At 36.7% G+C, this 25,692-nt stretch overlaps 1 protein-coding gene and 1 pseudogene across 2 annotated transcripts in view; both read right to left on the bottom strand.

The window, feature by feature from the left end:
• ANO3 (anoctamin 3) overlaps nt 1–25,692 on the bottom strand; it is a 420,117-nt gene that overhangs the window by 275,410 nt on the left and 119,015 nt on the right. For both annotated transcript variants that reach the window (XM_044258975.1, XM_044258976.1), the window contains exon 2: nt 18,539–18,610. In XM_044258975.1, coding sequence (XP_044114910.1) covers nt 18,539–18,610 — 72 coding nt within the window. The remainder of the gene's footprint in view (nt 1–18,538; nt 18,611–25,692) is intronic.
• Nucleotides 23,102–25,692, bottom strand: part of LOC122914639 — a 97,909-nt pseudogene continuing 95,318 nt past the window's right edge.

Raw genomic sequence — 25,692 nt, 5'->3', positions numbered from 1 at the left:
TTCTTTCTTCAAATTTTAAAGATGAGAAAATACTTTATATAATGTTCAGTGAGGGAACATGATTATCATACATAATGATCTTAACTATGTTTTGCAATATATTTAAAAAAAAAAGACTTGAAAGAAACATACCAAAATGTCCAAAATAACTAATTTTGCAAGTAAGGATTAAGGCTGATTTTTTTAGACCTTCATATTTTTTTTTGACATGTTCTACACTGAATTTATATTGATCACATACATATATTTTTAAACCCTTCAGTATCTATCATTCTACCAATCTAATTTTTCTTTTTCAGTCTTGGACCCTGGTTTTCTTTGTTCTGTTTCCTTGCGCAGGTCTCTGCTGCATTAGCTCTCCCACAGCTCCCCACCTGTCTCCTGTCCTTCTTAGGTAATTAATCTATCAGGCCCCATGCTAACTTTTGCCTCCCAGAGAGGTAAGAAACTCTGCTTTTACATCAAGCGGTTTTCTATTCCTTTGAACTCAGAAATATGATCATTCAGCTCAGCCAATTGTGAGGTTCCCCATTTTGTGCTCTATCACAGGAACTAAGAGAGTTCTGTCGTTACCTCTTTGCATCTTGAATAAATGACTGAATTGAAACTGGGATTTCCGATTCTGCTTCTCTTTGCCTCAATGGAAACTGAAATAAAGATATTCTCTTTGCAGTCATTCTCTTTCTAGAATCCAGTTATTTAAGGTATTAATGGACAAAATGAAATAGCCAAGTCACACCAGTAATGGATTTATTTGCAAAGAGTAAGGAAGGGAGAAGGGGAGAGAGAGCTCTCTCAGAGACATTCTTATAGGGAGACTCTGATCTCCTTGAGAACAGATAGAGTGTTTCTGTTTCTTCAGAGACCAGTATAGTTCCAGTCACACAAGCTCAATGAATATTTACTAGTGAATAAATAGAGAAAGCAATTAATTTGAAATGACTTCAAGAAAAATGCTGCTTTAGTGACCTGAGGAGTTGTCTTCCTTATGCAAAACCAAGAGAAATGATATTAAACCACTTATATATTATATATATATTTATATTTAATCTATTAAGTACTTTCTTGGTTCTAGTCACTATCCATGGTTTATTAAAGGTATAAACAAGCTCTTGAAAAAACCGAGTGCTGTGATAAATGGAAGGGTGGAGTACAATTTAACAATTGCTTCCCCAAAGCTTTGGGTTCCTGGGCACACGCGACAGTGTAACAACAGGTTAGTCCTGCTGACAGCCAGGCTAGACACTCAGAGAAGCATTCAGAAGTGACGTTCCTAATGGATCTAAGTGAGTAAGAGAAAGCACTGGAGGAAAATCAGCAGCTTCTACCTAATCTGAATCTAGCGTGAGGTGGTCTTGTTACACAGTATTCTGAAGAGAGAGGGACACAAAACAGTTTAAGAAGACAGCATTAAGAGAAGGCCAGATGTGTAGAATAAAGGAGGTAATGACAGAATAAACATTTTCTATTTTACGTCTCTGCTGAAAACTTTACCATTATTTCAAGTTGTCTATAGGATGGAGTCCATGTTTATCATTCTATCATTCAAGGAGCTCCATGATCTGCTCTCAGCACTTTCTAATCTTGTTTCTAAGACTCTCTATACTCAGTTTTGGTCCTACAATAGTTTTCTTCCTCATAAGCCTCTCTGCTTTTGCTGCTGCTGTTTTCTGCACTTGGGATGCTCCTTCTAAAACTCCTGTCCTAGTCATGTTTTCCCCCACCCCTACTCATCCTTTAAGGCCCCAAAGCAATGCCAATTCTAAAACGAAGACTTCCTCTTTCCACATCCACCCACTCTGAAGCCAATTAGATGTGAATTTAATCTCCTATAATTCCTATAGAATAGACTAACATCATTTCATGGCATTTTTCATCATGTTTGTGTTATGCATTAGATATACACTCCTTTGAAAGTTAGCACAAACATTTCTTCTGTTTGTCAAAAAAGTCTAATAATAAGACATTCAAAGATAAGTCCAGTGTATTAATTACCTTTCAAAATTTACAGGCAGGACTGTGGTTTTATATTGTTCTGTGATTTTACTTATTCTAGGTAGATAATTTCATAAAGATTGGTCCTGTTGTTTTGAAAATCTAGGACTGTAATAGTTGTTGGTTTATTTTCTACATCTGTTCATCTTCATAAGCTCTTAAACTGATACTCTGGTCATATTGACTACTCTACCACATTTGGTGAGCTTCCATGCTCTTGAGCCAACTTTTCCATAAATACTCACCTAGAGTTCTAGGTGTGAATGTTGTCTATAGCAAGCATCTACTCTGATAGCTTGATGCTTCTATCAACTGGTATAGGTCTGTGTTGTGTCAGTTGTTGGGGTTATTTGCCAGTTGGAGTGGAAATAAAGTAGCTTCTGTAGTTACCTATTTTCTTTTCAGAGAAAATAAGTGTGTGGTCCCTGGGAAGCTGGACTGACTGGCTGTGAATACACTGTGCTCTCTGTTTGAGTATAACCAGTCCAGGGGGAGTAAAGAATGTGTCTACTGGCTTGACATTCTTCCGAAGACATTAAAAATGTAATATTAGGAAATCCTTTAGAGATACCTGGGTGGGTCTGTCGGTTAAGTGTCTCCCTTCGGCTCAGGTCATGATCCCAGGGTCCTGGGATAGTCTCACATTGGCTCCTTGCTCAGAAGGGAGCCTGATTTCCACTCTCTCTCTCTGCTACTCAACCTGCTTGTACTCTCTCTCTCGCTCGCTGACAAATAAATAAATAAAATCTTTAAAAAAAAAAGGAAATCCTTTAAAAAGATAGTGTGCATGAAAATTTATTTCCTGATATATTGTTTATTAGTAACAAATTGCAAAACAATATTTAGTATGAGATCCATTTTTGCAAAAAAATATATGCATAGATAGAGCTATGGTAATAAATTAAAACATATCAAAGTCTACATAAAGAAAATACGAGTGAAGTAATTTTTTCTTTCATTTTGCTTACTGATATTTTAACCTTATTTTCCATTTATTCCTAGAGTGACAGTATGTTCTGGGTTGCTTTTTGTTTCAGTGTAATTATTAATAGCTCAGACTTTAAAATGTATCCTGTTTTGGACAGTAAGTCAAACAGTCACTTTAACCACCAAATACATATTACTTACATTAGAAGAATAAGTGTAAAGAAATAAAAAATGATAAAAAGGTATTTAAAAATAATCTGGGTAGAAAATGTTGTTATGCCATTTTAATCCAATAGTAGCACAGATTTAAAATTGAAAAGGAAAATCAGCACTTGGCCATGGAGGTCCTCTTTTTAACCTGGCAGAGAAATGTGGAAGAGATGGCACTACTTTGGGAGTCTAGAGCTTATAGACTGGTGTATAAAGTAGCATGCTCTCCAGCAGCGTGCAAATCACCTTGCCTTCTTGGTTCAAGGTATCCTATCTGTAAGAAGGCTGATGGATTAGATGCTTCCTAACTTCTCTTCTGTCCCTCATATTCTAGGATTCTTGTCAATTGGAAGAGAATTTCTGTTCTGACTTCAGAAATACAATCCTTTTGGCTGGTTTGACCAGGATTAGTCCTCTTTCCTCTCTGAAGGAAAATAGTGGAAATGGTACAGAAAATCTACAAATATAAACTCTGGGGCAATATGAGCTTGAGTGGGGTCAGAAATTAAACACTAATATGATGAACAGACTGTTTGCCAAAATAAAAGCTATAGGATGGAAAGATTATTGAAGTAATTATTTAACCACCACTGAATTTACTTAAAAAACAAATACTGGCAACTTGAAAACAAATCAATAATCAATGTGCCATTTATAGCCTTTATATTCATTAAAGTAAATCTAAGTAATTTATGTTAGCATCACTGAGTAGATGATCACATAATGTTACCTTGAAGAATATACAGTAAATCATACTTTATATCAAATAAAGTTCTTCTTCCTCCCTTCCTATAATTTCTATAATTCCTATAATTAATAAGAAAAAGCTACATATATTTTCAGTACATTTAAGAGATATATACTGGAATCTATTTGCCAAATTCAGCCAGGATATATATTTTTAGTCTTTGCAAGCTTTATACTAGAAGAAGAGTGCATCTTTGTAATTTCTTTAAGAATAGACAGCAAATGGTTATATAACCTCTAAATGTTTGAAGCTCTAAGTGTTCCATCTTTGTGGTGTTTTATTGTAAAACTGTTGTTAAACATTAAAAAAAACTATAGCAACATATTTTATACAATAAAAACATTAATTTTCTTACAGTCCCTTGCAGGAAAGTTTGGACGTTAACTCTAGTGACTATATTTTCCAATATTCAAATTAGGTTTTGTCACCTAGGAATCAGTAAAATATTGACTAAGGAAAACCAAAAAGAGACTGATCACACTCTTTAATATGCAATGCTGGAAGCTAGAATAGCTTCTTCAGGATGATGATAGAAATGACTTCATCCCAGAATCACATACCTCTACACAAGATATAATTATTCTCAAGTCTTGGAAGAAATTTGAAGATTTGCAATAATTTGAGGAATATATAACTTACATAGTCTGATTAAACACTTATGGCTCCACTTAAAAAAAATTAACTTAGAAAAAAGACCTCAAGATAAAAGATGAGTAAAATATAATAGTATCAGATCTTGATTTACCTAATTAAATTCAAATGGACAATAATCCACTCTCCAGAGATACTTAATAAAAATAAAAAGCTGTCAAAAAAAAAAACCCACAAAAAATCCTAATGATTAATTTCAATAAATCCAGGTAGTTGGGAGTGGGAGAAGTAAGAATGTTACAGAAGCCTAAGGAGGGGAGAATTAGAAAAGAAAAGTGGAAGATGAAAATAGTATTAAGATCTTCTTTTATTGGGGAAGGGATCAACAAAAGGCAAAGGAGAAGCATGCATGTTAATAGAAAAATTAATTTGGTTTAACTCATTTAATTATGAGAACAAGGGGGGAAAAAGTTATATTTAATGAATAGGAAAAGAATGATGAATTGTCCAATGAGAAAACGAATGAAATATATTGCACCTTGATCAAACCAGGAAAAATAAAAGGAAAATGTGGACTCAACAATCAACATAAATTATAGGTTCAAAGCAAAATGGAATGAAAAAGATCAAGTTATTGGCCAATATCCCAAGTATGAGCACTCTTTTTTCCCCACAAAAGACAGTGACTTAAACTGGATTAAAATCAAGATATGTACTCCATGAGAAATAAATATTTAATGTAAAGTAATAAAGGGTGGTCACAGTGATTCTAGGTAAATGAAAAAAGAAAGCAAGTAAGTCTAGCCATATTGATGTCAGTCATGATGGAATTTCACATTAGAAGGACTAAAATGTTAAAAAGATACATTGCCTAAAGATAAAGGTATAACTTATAAATAAGATGTAAGTCATATATTTTATGCACCAAACTGTACAGCCTTTAATAAAAAAAAAACAGACAATAAAATCAACAAAACTACAATTGTAATGGAAGACAATATATACTTCTCAAAAAATTTAAACAGTATAATGGACCAAATAACAAATAAAGATCTATATGGACTTACTGCAATCAATGAACTTCATTTAACAGAATTTTATAAGATCATCACACATTATCTTTGTACTTTGCAGACATTCACAAAAATCAGTCATGTGCTTTGTTACGTTCCTTTTGTGTCAACTTCACTAAACTACAGCCATGTTCTCCAGAATTGGTTTCCCAATATAGTTCCAGGTTAAAGCTGATCAAAAAGACATTTGTACAAGGATAGTAAACCGACAGGAAAGCAGTAGCCAGTGCACTCTGAAGGTCACTGTGCTTTCAAGCAATGAGAGAATGACACAGGTATAGACAGTCTAGCTAGCCCCTTTTTTTCCCAGGACCAGATCCAGCTTTTTTTTTTTTTTTTTTCCTCTATGGAAATGCCATGCCACCAGCAGGTGCAGAGGCCGTAGTCTTTCCACAGGGGGCTCCACCAATGCTCCATGATGGTCCCATTTCAGACTCCCTGACAAACTCTGATTTCTTTGCCACACCCAAGTGCTTCAGGAAAGCTGGTTAGTGGTTTTTCTCTGATTCCCCAACATTCCTTTTTGGACTATTCTCCCAAAACTCCCACAACTGGGTAAGTTCCCATTCCTATAACAAATCCCAATTCCATAATACTTACAGTGTATCTCATTCTGCTTTGCTCATTGAACCCTGATTGATAAAAAGAACAAAAAGAAGGAAGAGTAAAGCAAAACGGGGAAAAAATAATGCAGAGTATTTACAGACCACATTGTAAGATTATAATCTAAAAAAAATCATAAATAAAATGAAAAAAATTTTCTCTGGTAGTCAGGGAACGATAAATTAAAATAACAAGGTATATTTTTAGGCTCTTCACATTAGCAAAAATGGAAAGGAGCCATGATATCTATTTTTATAGAGGATGTTGGGAAAAGCATTCTTTCATACATTGCTTTGGAATCGTGAAGCATTACAGCTTATTTTAACCAATAATCCATCTCTTAGAAGTCTATTCCATTCAAACCAAGCAGCCATAAATAATGACCCGTAAATAATGATCCACATGCTTGTTGCATCATTGGTCTTGGTAGCAAAATACTAGAACAAAGCTCATACCCAGCAATATAGTAAATTATGGTTTATCCTACTAAGGCATCTATATGATTAGTTGACAGGAAGAAAATATACAGAAATCTATGTACTGGGCTGTTAACATGGGTAGGTAGGTTAATACAACTGGATGGAAGAAGAGAGGGTGAGAAGGAAGCCTAATAAGGGGAAAAAGAAAAACAACTAGACATTTAAAAGCATGTGAATGTCCACATGTATGCATTTATACATGAATATCCACATGAATGCATAAAGTTATGTATATGTATGGGTAAAACAAAATTAAACATTAAGGACATTCTCATAATCTGGCCCAATCTAATTTAATCCACCAGATTTCTCTGGACTTCCCAGGACAAACTCTGGGTCAGAATATATTCCTTGATCTGCTTCACAAAAACAGCCCAAAATACTTCTCTTTGTTTCCTCTTTGGGGAACACTCTCCATCTGCTGTTATCTGCTGTTCATCAAGTTCTCCCAGGCCGAGTTGATGTGCCACCTCTTCCTTGAATATACCAACCCACATGAAGTCTCTTCTGAACTTGTTCATCCTTGCTAAATAATTTAGCACTTAATTATATAGGATCATGAATTATTCTGATTCTTTTGTGCATGTTAGTCATGTCCCTAATGATTAATCCTATTCTCAGGTTTCTATTTCTCTTAACAGATGCATCACCAAATTGTACCTTTAGTGTAATGACTGTTATGTTTAGCATAATGCTTGGTATTTGGTTTCCAAACAGGGAGATGGTTAGAAAAGTATCCAGCCTTGACCTCAGAAGATCTCAGATACAATCTGTGCTCTGTTACTTCCTAAAGAATGTGTCTGAGTGTATTTTGTTTCTCTTAGCTTTAGTTCTGGTATCCATGGTCTCTGACATTTAACATAAAACTTGAAAACAGCCTGGATTGTGGAAAGAGTTCCGAGTTTAGGGTCAGCTAATCTGGCTTTGAGTCTGGACACTATAATGGTTTTTATCTCAGATAGCACTTAGCAATGATTGACTTGTGTCCCTGCATTCATGTGATTTTGGTCTGTCTATAGCTATGACACTTGTAACCAGTACTAATGCCACCCCAACTGGCATACTTATGTGTATGAAAGGAGTCATTATTAATGATTACATTGGATGGGGTAACAGTTATAAATAAGGACTGTCTCTGGCAAACCAGAACCTACAGTAACCCCATCTAGAATAAATGCTTGAACAATAGGTCCCTCATTTGTGAGTAGCGGTGGATAGATTTATTCTTTATTCACCCTTTCTGTTCTCACCCTGCCCCTAGTGGAGATGATAGGTCCATAGTAAAACAGAATAGAGAGACAGAATATTGGTGTAACTCATCAGTCACTTGATGGACAGTCAATATTAACAGGGCTAAGTTTTGCTTATCTTGTCCTCTCTCAAAATTCTGAAGCTGATGAAGCAGAGATTTGGGGTTTATTAACAAGGGACAAATCTGACTTTGGGGTCCTTTATTAGCCTTACCTAGTATTTTTTTTTAAAGGATTTGAAGGCACTGCCAACATTATGATTGGATTTGTAACTTGGAAAAATTGAGGACATCTATTAAAACTGAACCTTGGTTATCACTTGTCAAAGGTCAAGTGGGACTGAAAATTCAGTGTCTCCTCTCTAACTCTCTATCTCATCACATTTTTCCTGAAGTTGAAGTTTAGTTCCATTTACCATTCCCTTTGGGATGTTGTGGACTGCGGGCTTAACTCATCCACTTTCTCCTACTGAGACTCTAAATGCTTTTTAGACATTCTGAGCTTCAGGTGAACCTTGTTCCAGCAACTTGCAACCAACTCTTTCAGAGTGGTTTTGGGAGCAAAAAAAAAAAAAAAAAAAAAAAAAACCACAAAGAGCTAGAAAAACTCAGGTTTTGGGAGGGAAAAGAATAAGGACTAAAAAAGAGTGGACTCTAGCCATTTTTATGGACTGACTATAATGAAATTAGAAATAATATAAAATACAGTTTTTTTACAGACTGATAACTAGATGGACTGCTTATCATCTGAACACCACAGGCGGGAATGATCATCACAGCTGTTTTCGGTTTTTTTTTTTTTTTCCCTTTTTTTTCTTTTTTTTTAATAACATACTTATAAACCTGCCTAGAATTTATAAAAGGGATACAAAGATTACATATAAAATAAAAAAGTAATACTTATTTAACTTATAAAATTATTGGGATTTAAACCAGTAATAAGGGGATATGACTTATAAATAGCTTTACAGTGTTAAATAGCTTGACGGTGATGACAATTATGATGGGTCTGTATTTATAAAGCATGATTTTTGGTTTGGGAGGTTATTAGAATATTCAAACAAAGTGTTTATTTTTTGCTTCTTATTATATTCATTGAACACCTTTTGTTAAAAATGGAGAAAAAAATCATTAGATTGTTACCAATAGGACTTGAATCGGTTTATCACTTATCTAACTTCTTTCTTGTGTTCCCTGATTCCTGAATCCTAGAATCCTAAAGCAAGGAAGAGCCAAAATCTTTGAGGTGGGGTTGCAGCAAGGCCATTGGAAGGTGGAGATACTAACACAGAGAAGTAGGAAAAAAACAAAAAGAAAGAGGGAAAGATCGCCAACCTACCATTCTCATGTATCATACTAAGGAGTCACCTCATTTTGCTAGATGGTATTCCTGAAAATCCATTTTTGGCAACGGGAATTTTGTATGCTGCCTCACTTACAATAATAGTAGATAATAAGTAGAATAAAATAATAGATAATAAGTAGAATAACAATATAGTAGAATAATGAGAACAATAAGTAGAATAATAGATAATAAGTAGAATAACAACAACTAACTGAATGGGAGCTTAATATGACAAGCACTTATCTTAATCCTCATACTAGCCTCTTGAGGTCAGTGCTATTATCTCAAATTTATAAATGAGAAATTGAGGAACAGGGGAATTAAGGAATATACTCAAAATCCTGCAGTTAGGGAAATGCATAACCAAGACTTGAAAAACAAAAAAAAGTAATAGTGACTCTAAGGCTCATGTGGTTGACTGCCATGCTCTGTTCATGTCCCATCTTCTAAGAGGGGACAAATGGCCTGCTAGAGAGCTACTTCCATTTCAAGGCATCACCCAAATACTCCTCTGTTGATTAGTCCTTTCAGAATTTGCTGTGTTGAAATTAAACTTTTGACTGAGGACCCACAAATTGTTTTTCTATCTCTTTATGGACAGGCAGATGTTGCTTTTTATTATTAACATTTATATATCCTTCTCCTGTTGAATTATTTATGTTCAGAAGCGATCCCTTGGGGGCGCCTGGGTGGCTCAGTGGGTTAAGCCTCTGCCTTCAGCTCAGGTCATGATTCAAGGTCCAGGGATCGAGCCCCGCATTGGGCTCTCTGCTCAGTAGGGTGCCTGCTTCCCCACCCCCCACCGCCTGCCTCTCTGCCTACTTGTGATCTCTCTGTCAAATAAACAAAATATTTAAAAAAAAAAAAAGAAGAGCTCTCTTGCCTTCATGTTCTCTTTCTCTAAATCTCTTTATTATATACTTCCTTTTTATTATATTATGAAATAACATGTTTTTTTATTTTATGTAAAAACATACCTTTTTATTATAACAGTAATGAGAAAGCTTATATTTCTATCACATTTTATAAATGATTTTACAACTCAATAATTCTTTCAGTACTCACACAAAAATCTAAGTTTGTGAAATGTGTATTATCACCCTCATTTTCTTTATTAAAAATATGACTACTTGCCAAGGTCACACTGCTATTATATGCCCCAGTCTGATCTGGTTCTTCTAATTCTGAACTTAATGTTCTTTTTCATTTTCTTCATGTACTTTCTCACCAGTATCTGTTGCAAAGGAGATCCACTACAGTGTTGTGATGGATGAATGAATGAGCACATGACCTATTAAAGGAAGGTCATTCCACTGCCTTTACAGATACATTTACATATATATACATATACATATATGTATATATATATATATTTTAAAGAACTGCTAGTTTTCTTTTTTTTATTTGCAGAATAGAAAGGGCAGGGCTTTCCCAGGATGTTATTTAGGAATAAAATGGTAAAAAGGAGCAACAATTTCTGGTTTGTAACAATGAAGATTACATTCTCCAACAATAATTTCAAATTAATTTGAGACATAATTTCCTAAGAAAATGAAAGTAAACTATATTCCTTTGAAATTTCATCATCTACCATGTCCAGGAGAATAAGAGTTGTATGCAGAGAGAAGCTTTTTTAATACATTAAGGGGAACATATGGACCTTTATCCCAAAAGAATCATGTGACTCTCCCCACAGTTACTCACCTGGCTTTAAGAGAGGAAGAATATCAGCCTTTAGTATGGGAGGCAATTAGTGCTCTGCTTCATATTAGGGAATCATGCATATATATACATATATATGCATATATATACACATACACACAAACACATACACTGTAGTCATGGACTTGGCTAATGGTTTCTTCAGAACACATATAACAAAAGCAGGAATTGCTACCTAAGGATCTCAGATTAATGCTACAATTCACGTCAGAGAAAGTAATAGAGTACTACACAAACTTCTATTAGTACCACTTTTTAAGGACAGGTTATTGTGTAGTTAATTTTATCAACAATATTTTTGAGAATCTACCATTTAATCAGGCACTGTTCTAGGCACTGAGGGTAGTGATCAAAACAGAAAAACAAAGCAAAATTCTTTCTCCCACGTATGTACACTCTGAAAATAACAAAAGATAGCATGTCAGATATGTCCTGTGAAGAAAAATAAGAGCTCTGGGGTGGGACAGAGGCAAGTAATGTTAAGTCTGATGGCCAGTGAAGGCCCACTCAGCATCCCACTGAAGAAGTGATGTTTGCACAAAGTCCTGAAGGAGGGATGGCAGTAAGCCATGGGCACATCTGGGGCAATAGTGTTCCAGACAGAAGTCACAACAGTACAAGCACCTAGAGGTGGGAGGGACCACAGGGAGGTCTTGTGCCCTGTGACATCATCAGTAGGAGCTGAAATGAGGGGTGGTAACTGGGAGTGTCAACGCATTTTAAGTAAGGTCTGTATGAGATAAAAGCCTTTGGAGGTGTTTGAGCAGAGCTGTGGTACTATCTGATTTTGAATTGATTACTGTAAAATAATTACAGCTGCTCTGTCAAGAAGAGAATAGGTGAGGGGTGGGAAGAGGGAGGAAAGATGATAGTGAACACTAGTTAGAAGGTATTTCAATTTTCTGGGGAGGGGTGAGCTGACAATCTTTTAGACCAGAGTCGTCACAGTGAAGGTGATAAGAAGCAGTTGGGTTATGCATAGATTTTGAAAAGAGAGTCACAGGTAAGTTAACTAATCTATACGCAAAGTAAGAACTGTCGAGGAGGCTCTAAGGAGTTTGTCTGAGTAACTGGAACGACAGAATTGCAATGAAGTCTCTTGATGCAAACAAATGCAACATAAAATCAACCTTGTTAACAAAATTTTAAGTGCATAATACTGTGCTGTTAACTATACCATAACTCTATCTCCAGAACTCAGTCAACTTGCAACTGAAGTTTTGTACCCTTTTGACCAACACCTTTTCATTTTCCCCTTCCCCTAGTTGGTGGTCACAACCATTCCACTGGCCATGGAAGGGAAAAAAAAAAAGAAATAGGAGGTGGTGGATGAGTTTATGGCATTGATTGTGGTGATAGCATCACAGGTGTATACATATCTCCAAATTCATCAAGTTGTATACATTAAGTGCAGTTTTTATACACCAATCATAACATAATAATGTAGTTTGAAACAAAACAAGCTTAATGCAACAAAACATGGCTCTCATTCCCAAGAAAAAACAAATTAGTCGATACCCTGACTTGACACTAAGGAATATCTAAAAATGGATACAATGTACAGAGGATTGTTTCCATGGGGCTTCAGAAAGAGGAAAGAGGTCTTCTCTGACAGGCCTGGTTTGTGGTCACCTGGTTCTGGAGCCGGTAGACCTTGGAAGCCTAGGCTTTGCTAACAAGGAAACAGGTTAGCCCCAGGATGTCCATTTCTTGATTAGAAATGGGAACTCTTAGGGGGCCTGCGTGGCTTAGTTGGTTAAGCATCTGCCTTCAGCTCAGACCATGGTCTCAGGGTCCTGGGCTCCCTGCTTAATAGAGAATCATCTTCTCCTTCTCCCTCTGCCCCTCCCCCATCTTGTGTGCTCTGTCTCTCAAATAAATAAAATCTTAAAAAAAAGGAAACTATAAAATTTGCATATTCTAGGAAGAAAGGACATACCATTTAATACTACAGGTGAATCTAAATATGACAAATTACTCACTTGTGATAAAAATAAGAACTTGGAATTGTGGAATTCTTTTTAAAAATCCACTTAGAGTTGCCTAGTAAATTGTCCTTCTCCTCGTTAGTCATTTATTTATCTACACATAGGATTTTGGTGACTTATCAACTAAAAATACTATTTCTTATACAGGTCTGAAGACAGACTAACAATTTTCCTTTTCTAATACCACTTCTAGTTCTGATTTCCACAGTTGGAGATTTTGTGTGCCCTAATTTTTAGGATTGCACCAATGTCTGTAAATGGTCCAGAGCTCTTTTTAGGAGACAGGTTTGGTTCAAGTCCTAGTTTAGGCCCCTGTTAGGGAAGAAGTGGCCTGACCACAGACAAGTTACTTTCCATGTCTGATCCTCATTCACTTAACCTGTATTTGATAGTAACCCTGGCCTCATAGTGTTGCTGGGAAGAGTCAGCTCATGTAGAGTCTAACACAGTCCTTGACACATGGAAAAACTTGATAAATATCAGTTCCTGCTAATATTCTAATGGTCATTTAATTTTATCCCAAAGTCTGTTTTTAGTCATGTGTTTCTTCATTGACTCATCATTTATCCTTGCTAGTTTCAATTCCACCCTCTTCTGGGTATGCAAAAACTTCTGGTAATTTCCTATCCATATTATTTAGTACAAGAAAGCTGTTTAGAGGCAAAATACTACAGAAAGAATAGCAAACTTTATACCAGAAAAAAGCTGGCCTACTGATTGCTGAGAGGAATCTTAAGGTAACAGATTGATTTTTAGTTATAATCTCAGAAATCTGACTTTGACAGAAGGAAGCAGAACCTTTTTCAAAGGTGGAGTCATGGCAACCAAGTTTTCAGGATATATTAATAATAGCAACACAGCACTGGGAAAACCGAATAACCACATATAGGTTAGGGAAATTAGACCCCTTCCTTATACCACGTACAAGAATTATCCACTTTAATTAACTTAAAGTGGATTAAAGATGTAAATGGAAGACTCACAAGCATAAAACTACTAGAAGAAAACATAGGGAAAATGTTCCTTGACTTTGGTCTTGATGACAATTTTTTGGATATGACAAAAAAAGTCACAAAGAATGCCAGCAACAACAGTAAAAATAAACAAGGAGGACTAAATTAAACTAAAAAGCTTCTCAAGAGCCAAGAAACAATCAGCAAAAGAAAGGAAACTTACAGAATGGAGGGAAATGTTTCCAAACAATCTGTAAGGGGTTAATATTCAAAATATATAAGGACCTCCCACAAACTCAATAGCAAAAAACCTTATGATTAAAAACTAGATGCAACATGGGGGCTTAAGTGGGTAGGAGAAGAATAAATGAAACAAGATAGGACTGGGAGGGAGACAAACCATAAGTGACTCTTAATCTCACAAAACAAACTGAGGGTTGCTGGGGGCAGGGGGTTGGGAGAAGGGGGGTGGGGTTATGGACATTGGGGAGGGTATGTGCTTTGGTGAGTGCTGTGAAGTGTGTAAACCTGGCGATTCACAGACCTGTACCCCTGGGGATAAAAATATATGTTTATAAAAAATTAAAAATTTAAAAAAAAAACTAGATAAAGGACTTGAATAGACTTTTTCTTTTTTTTTTTTTTTTTTAGATTTTATTTATTTATTTGACAGAGATCACAAGTAGGCAGAGAGGCAGGCAGAAAGAGAGGGGAAAGCAGGCTCCCCGCTGAGCAGAGAGCCCGATACGGGGCTCGATCCCTGGACTCTGAGATCATGACCTGAGCCGAAGGCAGAGGCTTAACCCACTGATCCACCCAGGCACCCCTGAATAGACATTTTCTAAAGATGACATACAAATGGCTGAGTGCACGCTCAACATCACTAATTATTAGGGACATGCAAGTTGAAACCACAATGAGATATCACCTCATACCTGTTAGAAAGGCTATTATCAAAAAGACAAGAACTAATAAATGTTGGTTGTAGAGGAAGAGGAACCCTTGTGATCTGCTGGTGGGAATGTAAATGAGCATAGCCACTATGAAATAATATGGAGGTTCCTGGGGACCTAATGTGTAGCATGGTGCTTATACTTAACAACACTGTATTATATTTTTGAAAGTTAAGAGAGTAGATCTTAAAAATTATCACAACACACAAAAAGAAGTAATAATATAAAGGGCTGGAGGTGTTAACTAATCTGATTGTGGTAATCATTTCACAGTGTACACATGTCTTAAATCATTATAGCTTAATACATAAATTGCATAATTACATAAATTATATGTCAATATCTCAATAAGCCTGGAATACATGATACCAATACAATACTAATAAAATTATTCTTAAGCCATGAAAATAATACTGCTTTGGGTACTGACAGTTATGGCATACATTCAGCGTATACATTTCCCAAAATACACACACTGGAAATTGGATTCTATTGCAAAGATTTCTATCAAGCCTAGAATCAAGGCAAAGTAAGTGAGTTATACAGTTTGAAAGGTTAGTAGCACTGAGTGTGAGAGCTCAATGTACCCATCGACATATGGTGCAGGGGGATATCTTGAGCCAGAATAAATTCTTCCATTAAGAGTTCTCTAATAAGCATTGCCAATGTTTGCCTCTCTGTTTTCATGTTTGAACCATATACTTTCTGAGTGATCTATCCTCTAACCATGACAATTTAGTTAAATGTATTGCTAATACAGTTAACTAATTTTTAGATTAAAATTATTGATTAGATTTTAGATTAAAATTAGATTATTTTTTAGATTAAAATTATTAAAACTAATTATTAGTTAAACTAATAGCCTTGTTCTTTCTCTTTATGGCTGGATCTCAAGAAGAAGTTGATTGCTAAGTGTGGTTTGCATTTATCTTCTTTCATCTATTATGCGTCAGTTTATTGCTAACTTTTACCTTTTTAAGGTTTTGGGGAAGTTTGCTATTTTATGTTGATAGATGTTCCTACAGGTCTTCCTCAGATTATGATGATGTTATATCCCAATAAACACATTCTTTTTTTATTTTTAATTTTTTATAAACATATAAAATATTTTTATCCCCAGGGGTACAGGTCTGTGAATCGCCAGGTTTACACACTTCACAGCACTCACCAAAGCACATACCCTCCCCAGTGTCCATAACCCCACTCCCCTTCTCCCAACCCCCTCCCCACAGCAACCCTCAGTTTGTTTTGTGAGATTAAGAGTCACTTATGGTTTGTCTCCCTCCCAATCCCATCTTGTTTCATTTATTCTTCTCCTACCCCCTTAAGCCCCCATGTTGCATCACCACTTCATCATATCAGCGAGATCATATGACAGTTGTCTTTCTCCGCTTGAGTTATTTCGCTAAGCATGATACGCTCTAGTTCCATCCACATTGTCACAAATGGCAAGATTTCATTTCTTTTGATGGCTGCATAGTATTCCATTGTGTATATATACCACATCTTCTTTATCCATTCATCTGTTGATGGACATCTAGGTTCTTTCCATAGTTTGGCTATTGTGGACATTGCTGCTATAAACATTCGGGTGTACGTGCCCCTTCGGATCACTACGCTACCTAAAGCAATCTACACATTTAATGCAATTCCTATCAAAGTATCATCCATCTTTTTCAAAGAAATGGAACAAATAATCTTAAAATTTATATGGAACCAGAAAAGACCTCGAATAGCCAAAGGAATATTGAAAAAGAAAGCCAAAGTTGGTGGCATCACAATTCCGGACTTCAAGCTCTATTACAAAGCTGTCATCATCAAGACAGCATTGTACTGGCACAAAAACAGACACATAGATCAATGGAACAGAATAGAAAGTCCAGAAATAGACCCTCAACTCTATGGCCAACTAATCTTCGACAAAGCAGGAAAGAATGTCCAATGGAAAAAAGACAGCCTCTTCAATAAATGGTGTTGGGAAAATTGGACAGCCACGTGCAGAAAACTGAAATTGGACCATTTCCTTACACCACACACGAAAATAGACTCAAAATGGATGAAGAACCTCAATGTGAGAAAGGAATCCATCAAAATCCTTGAGGAGAACATAGGCAGCAACCTCTTCGAACTCAGCCGCAGCAACATCTTCCTAGGAACATCGCCAAAGGCAAGGGAAGCAAGGGCAAAAATGAACTATTGGGACTTTATCAAGATCAAAAGCTTTTGCACAGCAAAGGAAACAGTTAACAAAACCAAAAGACAACTGACAGAATGGGAGAAGATATTTGCAAACGACATATCAGATAAAGGACTGGTGTCCAAAATCTATAAAGAACTTAGCAAACTCAACACCCAAAGAACAAATAATCCAATCAAGGAATGGGCAGAGGACATGAACAGACATTTCTGCAAAGAAGACATCCAGATGGCCAACAGACACATGAAAAAGTGCTCTATATCATTCAGCATCAGGGAAATACAAATCAAAACCACAATGAGATATCACCTCACACCAGTCAGAATGGCTAAAATTAACAAGTCAGGAAATGACAGATGCTGGCAAGGATGCGGAGAAAGGGGAACCCTCCAATAAACACATTCTAATTTGAAAATATCATCAGTCAACAATACATGTAGTACACCTAACCTACCAAACTTCATAGCTTAGGCTAGCTTCTTGTAAATGTGTTCAGAACACTTACAGTTGGGCAAAGTCATTTAACACAAAGCCTACTTTTAATAAAGCTTTGGTGATCTCACGTAATTTATACTCTGAATACTCTACTGAAAGTGAAAAACAGAATGATGATATAGGTGCAGGATCAGTCTAAGTATATCAACTCTTTGCCCTCATGACTGTGTGTCTGGAAGCTGTAGCTGCTGCTGCCCAGAATCATAGGCATATGTTATGCATATCACTAGCTGAGAAACGATCAAAATTCAAAGTACAGTTTCTCTTGAATGTTTATCACTTTTGCACAATCGTGAAGCAGAACAGCTGTAAGTTAAACCATCGTAAGTCAGGTATTGCCTATATATATAAATTATATACAATATAGACTCTATATAATCCACATTAAATATCTTACATCAGAAATTATAAGTAAGCGTATATCAAATGGTTTGGCAGTGGCCTTGAGCTGATTAATTTATTAATACTTGCCAAGCTACTAATTTATAATGTGAACATTTTTTTCAAATATTTATTTATTTATTTTTAGGAGAGAAAGAGAGAGAGGTGGGGCAGGTATAGATGGAGAGAATCTTCAAACAGGCGCCCTGCTGAGTGCAGAGCAGGACAGGACTTGGGGCTTGATCTCAAGACCCATGAGATCATGACCTGAGCTGAAACCAAGAGACTGACACTTCACTGACTGAGCCGCCCAGGCACATGACTCTTAAATTCATTTCTTAAGAACAAGTGGTACAAAGGTTTTTGTACATTAGATCTTGCATAAGACATTTACAAGTAAATGTAATTTCACTAGAAGCTTGGGATAAAACTAAGTAAATTACAGATATGAATGTGCTTTGCAAACTGCATGATAAGTTAAAGTGTCACATGAATAATTAATAACATGAATGTGATAATACGAATTAGTGTTAAATTTTCACTCCCGACAAAGACTCTGCAGTTGCTACTCCATTATACTGAAGAGCGAAATTGGTGGGAGCACCTGAAAATCTACCCTCATAACTCACCCTTATGTTTGCCTTTGGCAGCCCACACACTCTTCTCCAGCTCACAGTGAGATGAGCACGACTCTTGTAAGCCTGTAAGAGGGAACAAAAGAACAAGAAACATTTTGCTTAGAAACTCAGTAGACCAGAAGGAGAATAGGAAATTATCATGAAAAAAGAGCTTTTCATGTTGACTATTTCTGCTGTAAAACTGCTATCTGGTATAGGTCAAATTAGTTATAAAGAAGTGTGGAGGAAGATACAACTTTTTAGTAAATCGCATTAGAAACTAAGCAGGTGGGTAGGTCTATGTACTGTTATGCAAGCTGATTTAGCTGTCAATGTTGAAAAAGCTTAGAATGGCTAGATTTTCCAATTACTTTTTCCCTGGGTGAGTAATACCCTCTTCTAATATTGTGCCCTCCCAAACTCAAAAGCCGTATCTTTCTCTTTGTTCACTCCCTGCTTTTCTGTGCAACCAGACTAAATCACCAGAATTCCCTGACCATAACCTCTACTTCTTTGCCTCTGGAATTTTGGTCAACCTTTTCTATGTGCCTAACATGCCTTCTCTACCCACAAGATCAATGGGGAGTCTGCTCTGCTTTTGAAAGAAGACTCAGCTCCAATGGTACTTTGGCAGGCACTGCTCTCTTCTAAGTGACATGTCCATTTAGAAATAATCTCCCTTTAAATAAGCCTTCCTCCAGAAATGCTTCTAAGCCTCAAAAGACACCTACTGAATATAGTGGATAGTATATACTCAGAAATAGGAATTAATAATAACTACCTTGGAATATTGTTGTAAACATTCAAGTTTGTGTATGTACAGTAGCATTTGTAATGTTAAATTCTTAATTAATTGTAGTAATTCCTTCATCTTTATCTGTATGCCTCCCTCATTAGACAATTGATTCCTTAAAGGTAGAATTCATTTGAATTCATTTCTGTATCCCTCACCCCATTCCCAATTAACTAGTGTTTGGCACAGGCCCTTGTAATTAGTAAGCTTTTTTTTTTTATTTTTTCAATAAAAATTGCCTAAGCTTATTCAATTAATATGTAGGAGTGATGTAATTTATAATAAAGAATCTATATTTGGTCTTTGTCCTGTTTCTGGTACAGAGCTTCTAAAACCCTTGGAGTTTCCTAAGTGATGAGAGCATAGAAATATTTTTTGTTATGTTAATGAGATGACTTTTGGAAAGCTCATAAGGAGGAGGGGCTGCTAGCCAGGACAGCCAACCAGGTGATTAGACTTGGAACTTCCAGTCCTACCCCCTGACTTCTGGGGAGGAGAGAGGCTACAGACAGAATTCAACTACTAATGGCCAGTGATTTCATCAATCTTGCCTATGTAACGAAGCCGCCATAAAATCCCAAAAAGATGGAGATCAGAGCACTTCAGGGTTGGAGAGTACTTGGAGATTTGGTGAGAGTGGCCCACCTGAGAGAACATGGAAGCTTTGTTCTCCTTTTCACATCCCTTGCCCTATGCACCTCTTCCATTTGTCTGTTCCTGAGATAACTTTTTTTTTAAATAGAAGCTTTTTATTCTTTTTTTTTTAAAGAAGCAGTCATTATTTTATTTGTAGATTTTATCATTACTAAAAATTCCAAGACAGTATATTGAAGTACAACATAGTTAATGAAAGAGATTTACATAATGGATGGAAACATAATACACTATGAAAATCTATAGTATTTCTACACACACAAAATAAGTGAAATGATCATGTAAGGGATAACTTAATATCAGAAATTTCAAATTCCAAACTTCACACCCTTGAGCTCTGAGAATAGAACAAAATTATTAGTTGCTATAAGAAAAAAAGAGCACAGTTTCATAAGGAGTTTGAAAGTGAGAGAAAGAAAAAGAAAAAGAAGAGGCATGATAGAAAAGAGAGGAAAAACTTCATAAAAAAGACACATTTCAGGGCACTTGGGCACTCTGTTAATCATCTGCCTTCTGCTCAGGTCATGATCCCAGGGTCCCGGGATTGAGCCCTGCATCAGGCTCCCCGCTCAGTGAGAAGTCTACCTCTCCATCTCCCTCTGCCTCCTCTCTCCCACTCATGCCTGCTCTTTCTCCCAAATATATAAATAAACTCTTAAAATTTAAAAAAAAAAAAAAAAGAGGCATTTCAGTCAACTGTTGAACTAGGGCCCCCACCTCCTGTCACCACCACCAAAAATAAATAAATAAATAAATAAATAAATAATAAAAGTACAAATAATCAATTTCTTTGCAAATCTGGTAAAGGTCTTTAAATGATTCTAAAATGAGGTTTGTCTTTTTTTTAATTTTAGATTTTTAATTTTTTATAAACATATAAAATATTTTTATCCCCAGGGGTACAGGTCTGTGAATCGCCAGGTTTACACACTTCACAGCACTCACCAAAGCACATACCCTCCCCAATGTCCATAACCCCACCCCCCTTCTCCCAACCCCCCTCCCCCCAGCAACCCTCAGTTTGTTTTGTGAGATTAAGAGTCACTTATGGTTTGTCTCCCTCCCAATCCCATCTTGTTTCATTTATTCTTCTCCTACCCCCTTAAGCCCCCATGTTGCATCACCACTCCCTCATATCAGGGAGATCATATGGTAGTTGTCTTTCTCCGCTTGACTTTTTTCGCTAAGCATGATACGCTCTAGTTCCATCCACGTTGTCACAAATGTCAAGATTTCATTTCTTTTGATGGCTGCATAGTATTCCATTGTGTATATATACCACATCTTCTTTATCCATTCATCTGTTGATGGACATCTAGGTTCTTTCCATAGTTTGGCTATTGTGGACATTGCTGCTATAAACATTCGGGTGCATGTGCCCCTTCGGATCACTACGTTTGTATCTTTAGGGTAAATACCCAGTAGTGCAATTGCTGGTCATAGGGCAATTCTATTTTCAACATTTTGAGGAACAGGTTTGTCTTTTTTTTAATCAACTGGTGAACCCAAGGAAGGAAGGGATTATAGGAATCTGTGATTTATAGGCGGTTCGTAAGAAGTACAGGTAACAACCAAGTAACAACTTGCTACTAGTGTCTGAGGTTCAAGGAGGGGTTTGCTGGAAGGTCAAATTTGCAGCTAGTCCACCAGAATCACGGGTGATAACCTGGACTTATGACTGGTAGGTGGAGTGGGATGGGGCTGGGAGGGGAGTCATACTGGACTGAGCCCATAATCTGTGGAATCCAAGGCTCTCTCCAGGTAGAGTTACAATTGAGTTGAAGTTTAAAACTCTCAGATGGTATCCCAAGAGTTGCTTGTTGGTATGGGGATGGGGATTCCCCCTCACACTAGACCTGGTATCAGAACCTGTTTAGTAGCATATTATTTTGATTCTGAAGTTTGAATATTCTTTTTTTTTTTTTTAAAGATTTTGTTTATTTATTTGACAGAGATCGCAAGTAGGCAGAGAGGCAGGCAGAGAGAGAGGAGGAAGCAGGCTCCCTGCAGAGCAGAGAGCCCGATGTGGGACTCGATCCCAGGACCCTGAGATCACGACCTGAGCCGAAGGCAGAGGCTTTAACCCACTGAGCCACCCAGGCGCCCCTGAAGTTTGAATATTCTTATAAGGGCACGGGCTTGAGAAATTTAATGATCACCAGATAAACATGTAATAGAGGCTATTTTATAATGATAGAGTTTGTTTCATAATAGTAAAGTATATTTGACACTATGTTGACAAAATGCCTTTAAATATCAGTTTATGGATCATAAACTGAAAAGGACTTGAGAACTATTTACTCTAACCCTACCTATTTCACAGATGAGGCAATTGAGACTTCGTATGGTATTATGGGCTTGGTATGTGGGTTTGGAGGAGATATTCCAAGAAATGTTTGGAAATCACAGAGCTGAGTCTTAATGCTCAGGTTTCTTACCTAGCACTTATGCAGAAGGCTATTTAGGTTTTTCCAGTTGTGCTATGAATATGACAAATGTGCTATTAATATGATAAAACAGGGGCACCTGGATGGCTCAGTGGATTAAGCCTCTGCTTTCAGCTCAGGTCATGATCTCAGGGTCTTGGGTCGAGCCCCACATGGGGCTCTCTGCTCAGCGGGGATCCTGCTTCCTGCTCTCTCTCTGCCTGCTGCTCTGCCTACTTGTGCTCTCTGTCTGTCAAAAATAAATAAACTCTCTTTAAAAAATGATAAAACAGGTAAAATAATTTTGTTTTTTTTAAGTTAAAAATTCCTTAATTTTTTTTATTTCTGGCACCACTACCACAGTTCACAGGGCAATATATCTGATGTAATGAAAAGAAAAAGAAAAAGAAAAAGCTACAACAGATAAAAGACCTCTGAAATGTACATTAATTGACACTACATTGCATTAATCAATAGCTGTACTTTCTGCAAACTGTGGTTATGACAGTCCTGAACAAGAAGTGTTTCCTGTTTAAGCTGCAGTAACTTTTCTGACTATGGATCATTGTTCCTTCTGTGGCAGATTTTTATAGTTTTTCTAATGCATTTGGGACAACTGTCTCAAAGTAACCTGCTGCTTTTCTGTTAAATCCATACTCTCTCTCCTGCTAAGAACTATAGCCCCTTTCCCCTGAAAATTATTTAGAACCTTCTGCTACCATATCCACCACCTCCCCACCAGATCCATAACTACCACTATAGGAACTGCCCAAATTTTTTCCACCAAAACTGCCCCCCTTCATGGTTCCATAATTTGATTGTTGTTGTCCACTGTAATTTCCACAATCATAGTTCCCACCATCACTATCATGGTTAGCTCCAAAATTTCCTCCTTCATTGTGACCATCATATCCTTTACCACCACCACCACCACCACCATATCTGCCTCCATGGTCTCCATCTCCTGGTCCACCACCACCATAACCTCCTCTACTACTATAAGCAGGGCCACCATCATCGTTGCCACCATTACCTTCAAATCCATTATATCCTCTATCACCTCCTCCCTACCTACCTCTGCTGCTACATCCTCCACCACCATAGCCTCCTCTTCCACCAAAGTTTCCACCACTGCCAAAGTTACCACCACTTCCAAAGTTTCCTCCCTGACCCATGAAGTTGCCAGATCCACTTCCATGACCTCTTTGTGATCCAGGAGACTGCATTTCTTGTTTAGAAAGGGCCTCTTTTACTTCACAATTTGGCCCATTAATAGTGTGGTATTTCTGAATAACAATTTTATCAACTCTATCATGATCATCAAAAGTTACAAAAGCAAATCCTCTCTTTTTTTCACTCTGCCTGTCTTCCATAATTTCTATGGTTTCAACCTTGCCATACTTTTCAAAGTAGTCTCTCAAATTATATTCTTCTGTGTCTTTAATACCACCAACAAGAAATTTCTTCACTATTAGATAGGCACCAGTCTTTACAGAATCCTCTCTAGAAACACCTCTCTTTGGTTCCACTACATACCCACCAACATTGTGTGGTCAGGTGCACATTTGCTGCACCAACCTCTTCAACACAAGAGTAAGTCACAAAACCAAAAGCTTTGGAATGACTCTCATTACCCCACTATCTATAAGTGAACCCCATTTTTCAAAATATTCACTTAAACTATCATTTGTAGTTTCAAAGCTCAAACCACCAGTAAACAGTTTTCTCAAGTGCTCTGGTTTCTTTGGATCATGGCTCTCTCCTCCCAGCAGTAGCGGCAATGATGGAGTCAGGCGGCGGGTAATGGGGAGGTGGTTTTACCTCTATTTTAAGACTGGACTCACCTCTTCCAACTTGAGTTCAATATGGGCCAGATAAAATGATTTTGGAGAGACAAAGACTAGATTTTTTTTTCTTTTTTTCAGAAGGCTGCAATAATTTTAAACTAAATATCTTCAGTTAAACCTTCAGGATTTAAGTTGAATTTTTAAATTTAAAGAATTTGGATAGACCAAGATTAAAAAGTTAATTCAAGTGTGAGAAATAATGAGTCAAAGTATGAAACTAGAATAGCAAAGGCTTTCTTAGAGACCTGTTTGTGGAACTCAGACAACAAATGCAGAGAATGACATAAGGAAGCCAAGAAATACGTAATCCAACTCAATCATGCAATAGTTAACAAAACTGAAACATCTTATCTTTTTCACTAAATCATTAACTGCATCTGAAGGATAGTGAAGAGAAGCTCTAATTATTGAAAGTTTAGGAAGATATATCTGGCAATTGTGTGTAGAAGATTATGTGTAGATCCCCAAAGATCATCTGGGAATTCTTAAAGGGCTGAAATTCCAATCAATACTGTAGCAGTAGAAACTCAAATCATGAGTAAACATTGCAAAAGAAACATCAGGAAATCATAATTGCCTGAAGAATTGGGTAAAAAAGAGAGATAGAAATAAAATAATAGTTCAAGTTAATATTTTAAGTTCCAGAGACTTGACATATGTTTTCTATTGATGAAACAGGGAGCGGGGTTACGTAGGTACGAGATAGGGTAGGCCTAGTTTCAGACAGACTAACTTTGGGTTGACTCTGGGATAATTCAGTACGTCAGTTCCCAAGCCTGAGGGAGAGATAGGAACAGGAGATTTAGACTGAGATGCTATGCATCTCATATAAGCTGAACCTATATAAGAAATAAACTCTTGAGAAAGAAAGATAGAAAGAAAGCGGCACAGGGGGCCAAGACAGACCCCTGGCCAATGATCACAGCTGGTTTCAGAGGAAAGGAAACCAATGAGAGAGGGTCTGAAAAAAAAAAAAAAAACAAAAACAAAACAAAGAGCTGAAAATATTATAATGTTGATCTTGGAAGAACTCTTCATTTCAAAGATAGTTGGAAAGTGTGTCCACTATGTCTATGTCTATCAACTTCAAAAGACTAGTTTCTGTGTCAGTATCTGGCCAAACGGTTCCAGTCTTTTGTGAAAAATTATAGAAAGTTCAGTGAAGAATGTTGAAAGAAGAAAAACCACATTAGACTAATTCATCCTCAGAAACACAAAACATATTAAAATATTTCATTAAAATTTTGGTTTTTAAGTATGTTCAGACTACTTATAAATATTAGAAATCAAACTTTTTATTGCTGTGAAAACCCTCTATTTTGAAGATTTGTGACTAAGGCAAAAATTCAGTCTGTAGTCTGACTCAGTGGAAAAGCCTACACTAATCTGGTTAAATAGCCTAAATACAGTGACAAATCTGGATACCTACGTCATCAGAGGAGCTAC

Source organism: Neovison vison, chromosome 7, assembly GCF_020171115.1.
Source record: "Neovison vison isolate M4711 chromosome 7, ASM_NN_V1, whole genome shotgun sequence".
Taxonomy (NCBI): domain Eukaryota; kingdom Metazoa; phylum Chordata; class Mammalia; order Carnivora; family Mustelidae; genus Neogale; species Neogale vison.
This window is presented reverse-complemented; position numbering and strand designations above follow the sequence as displayed.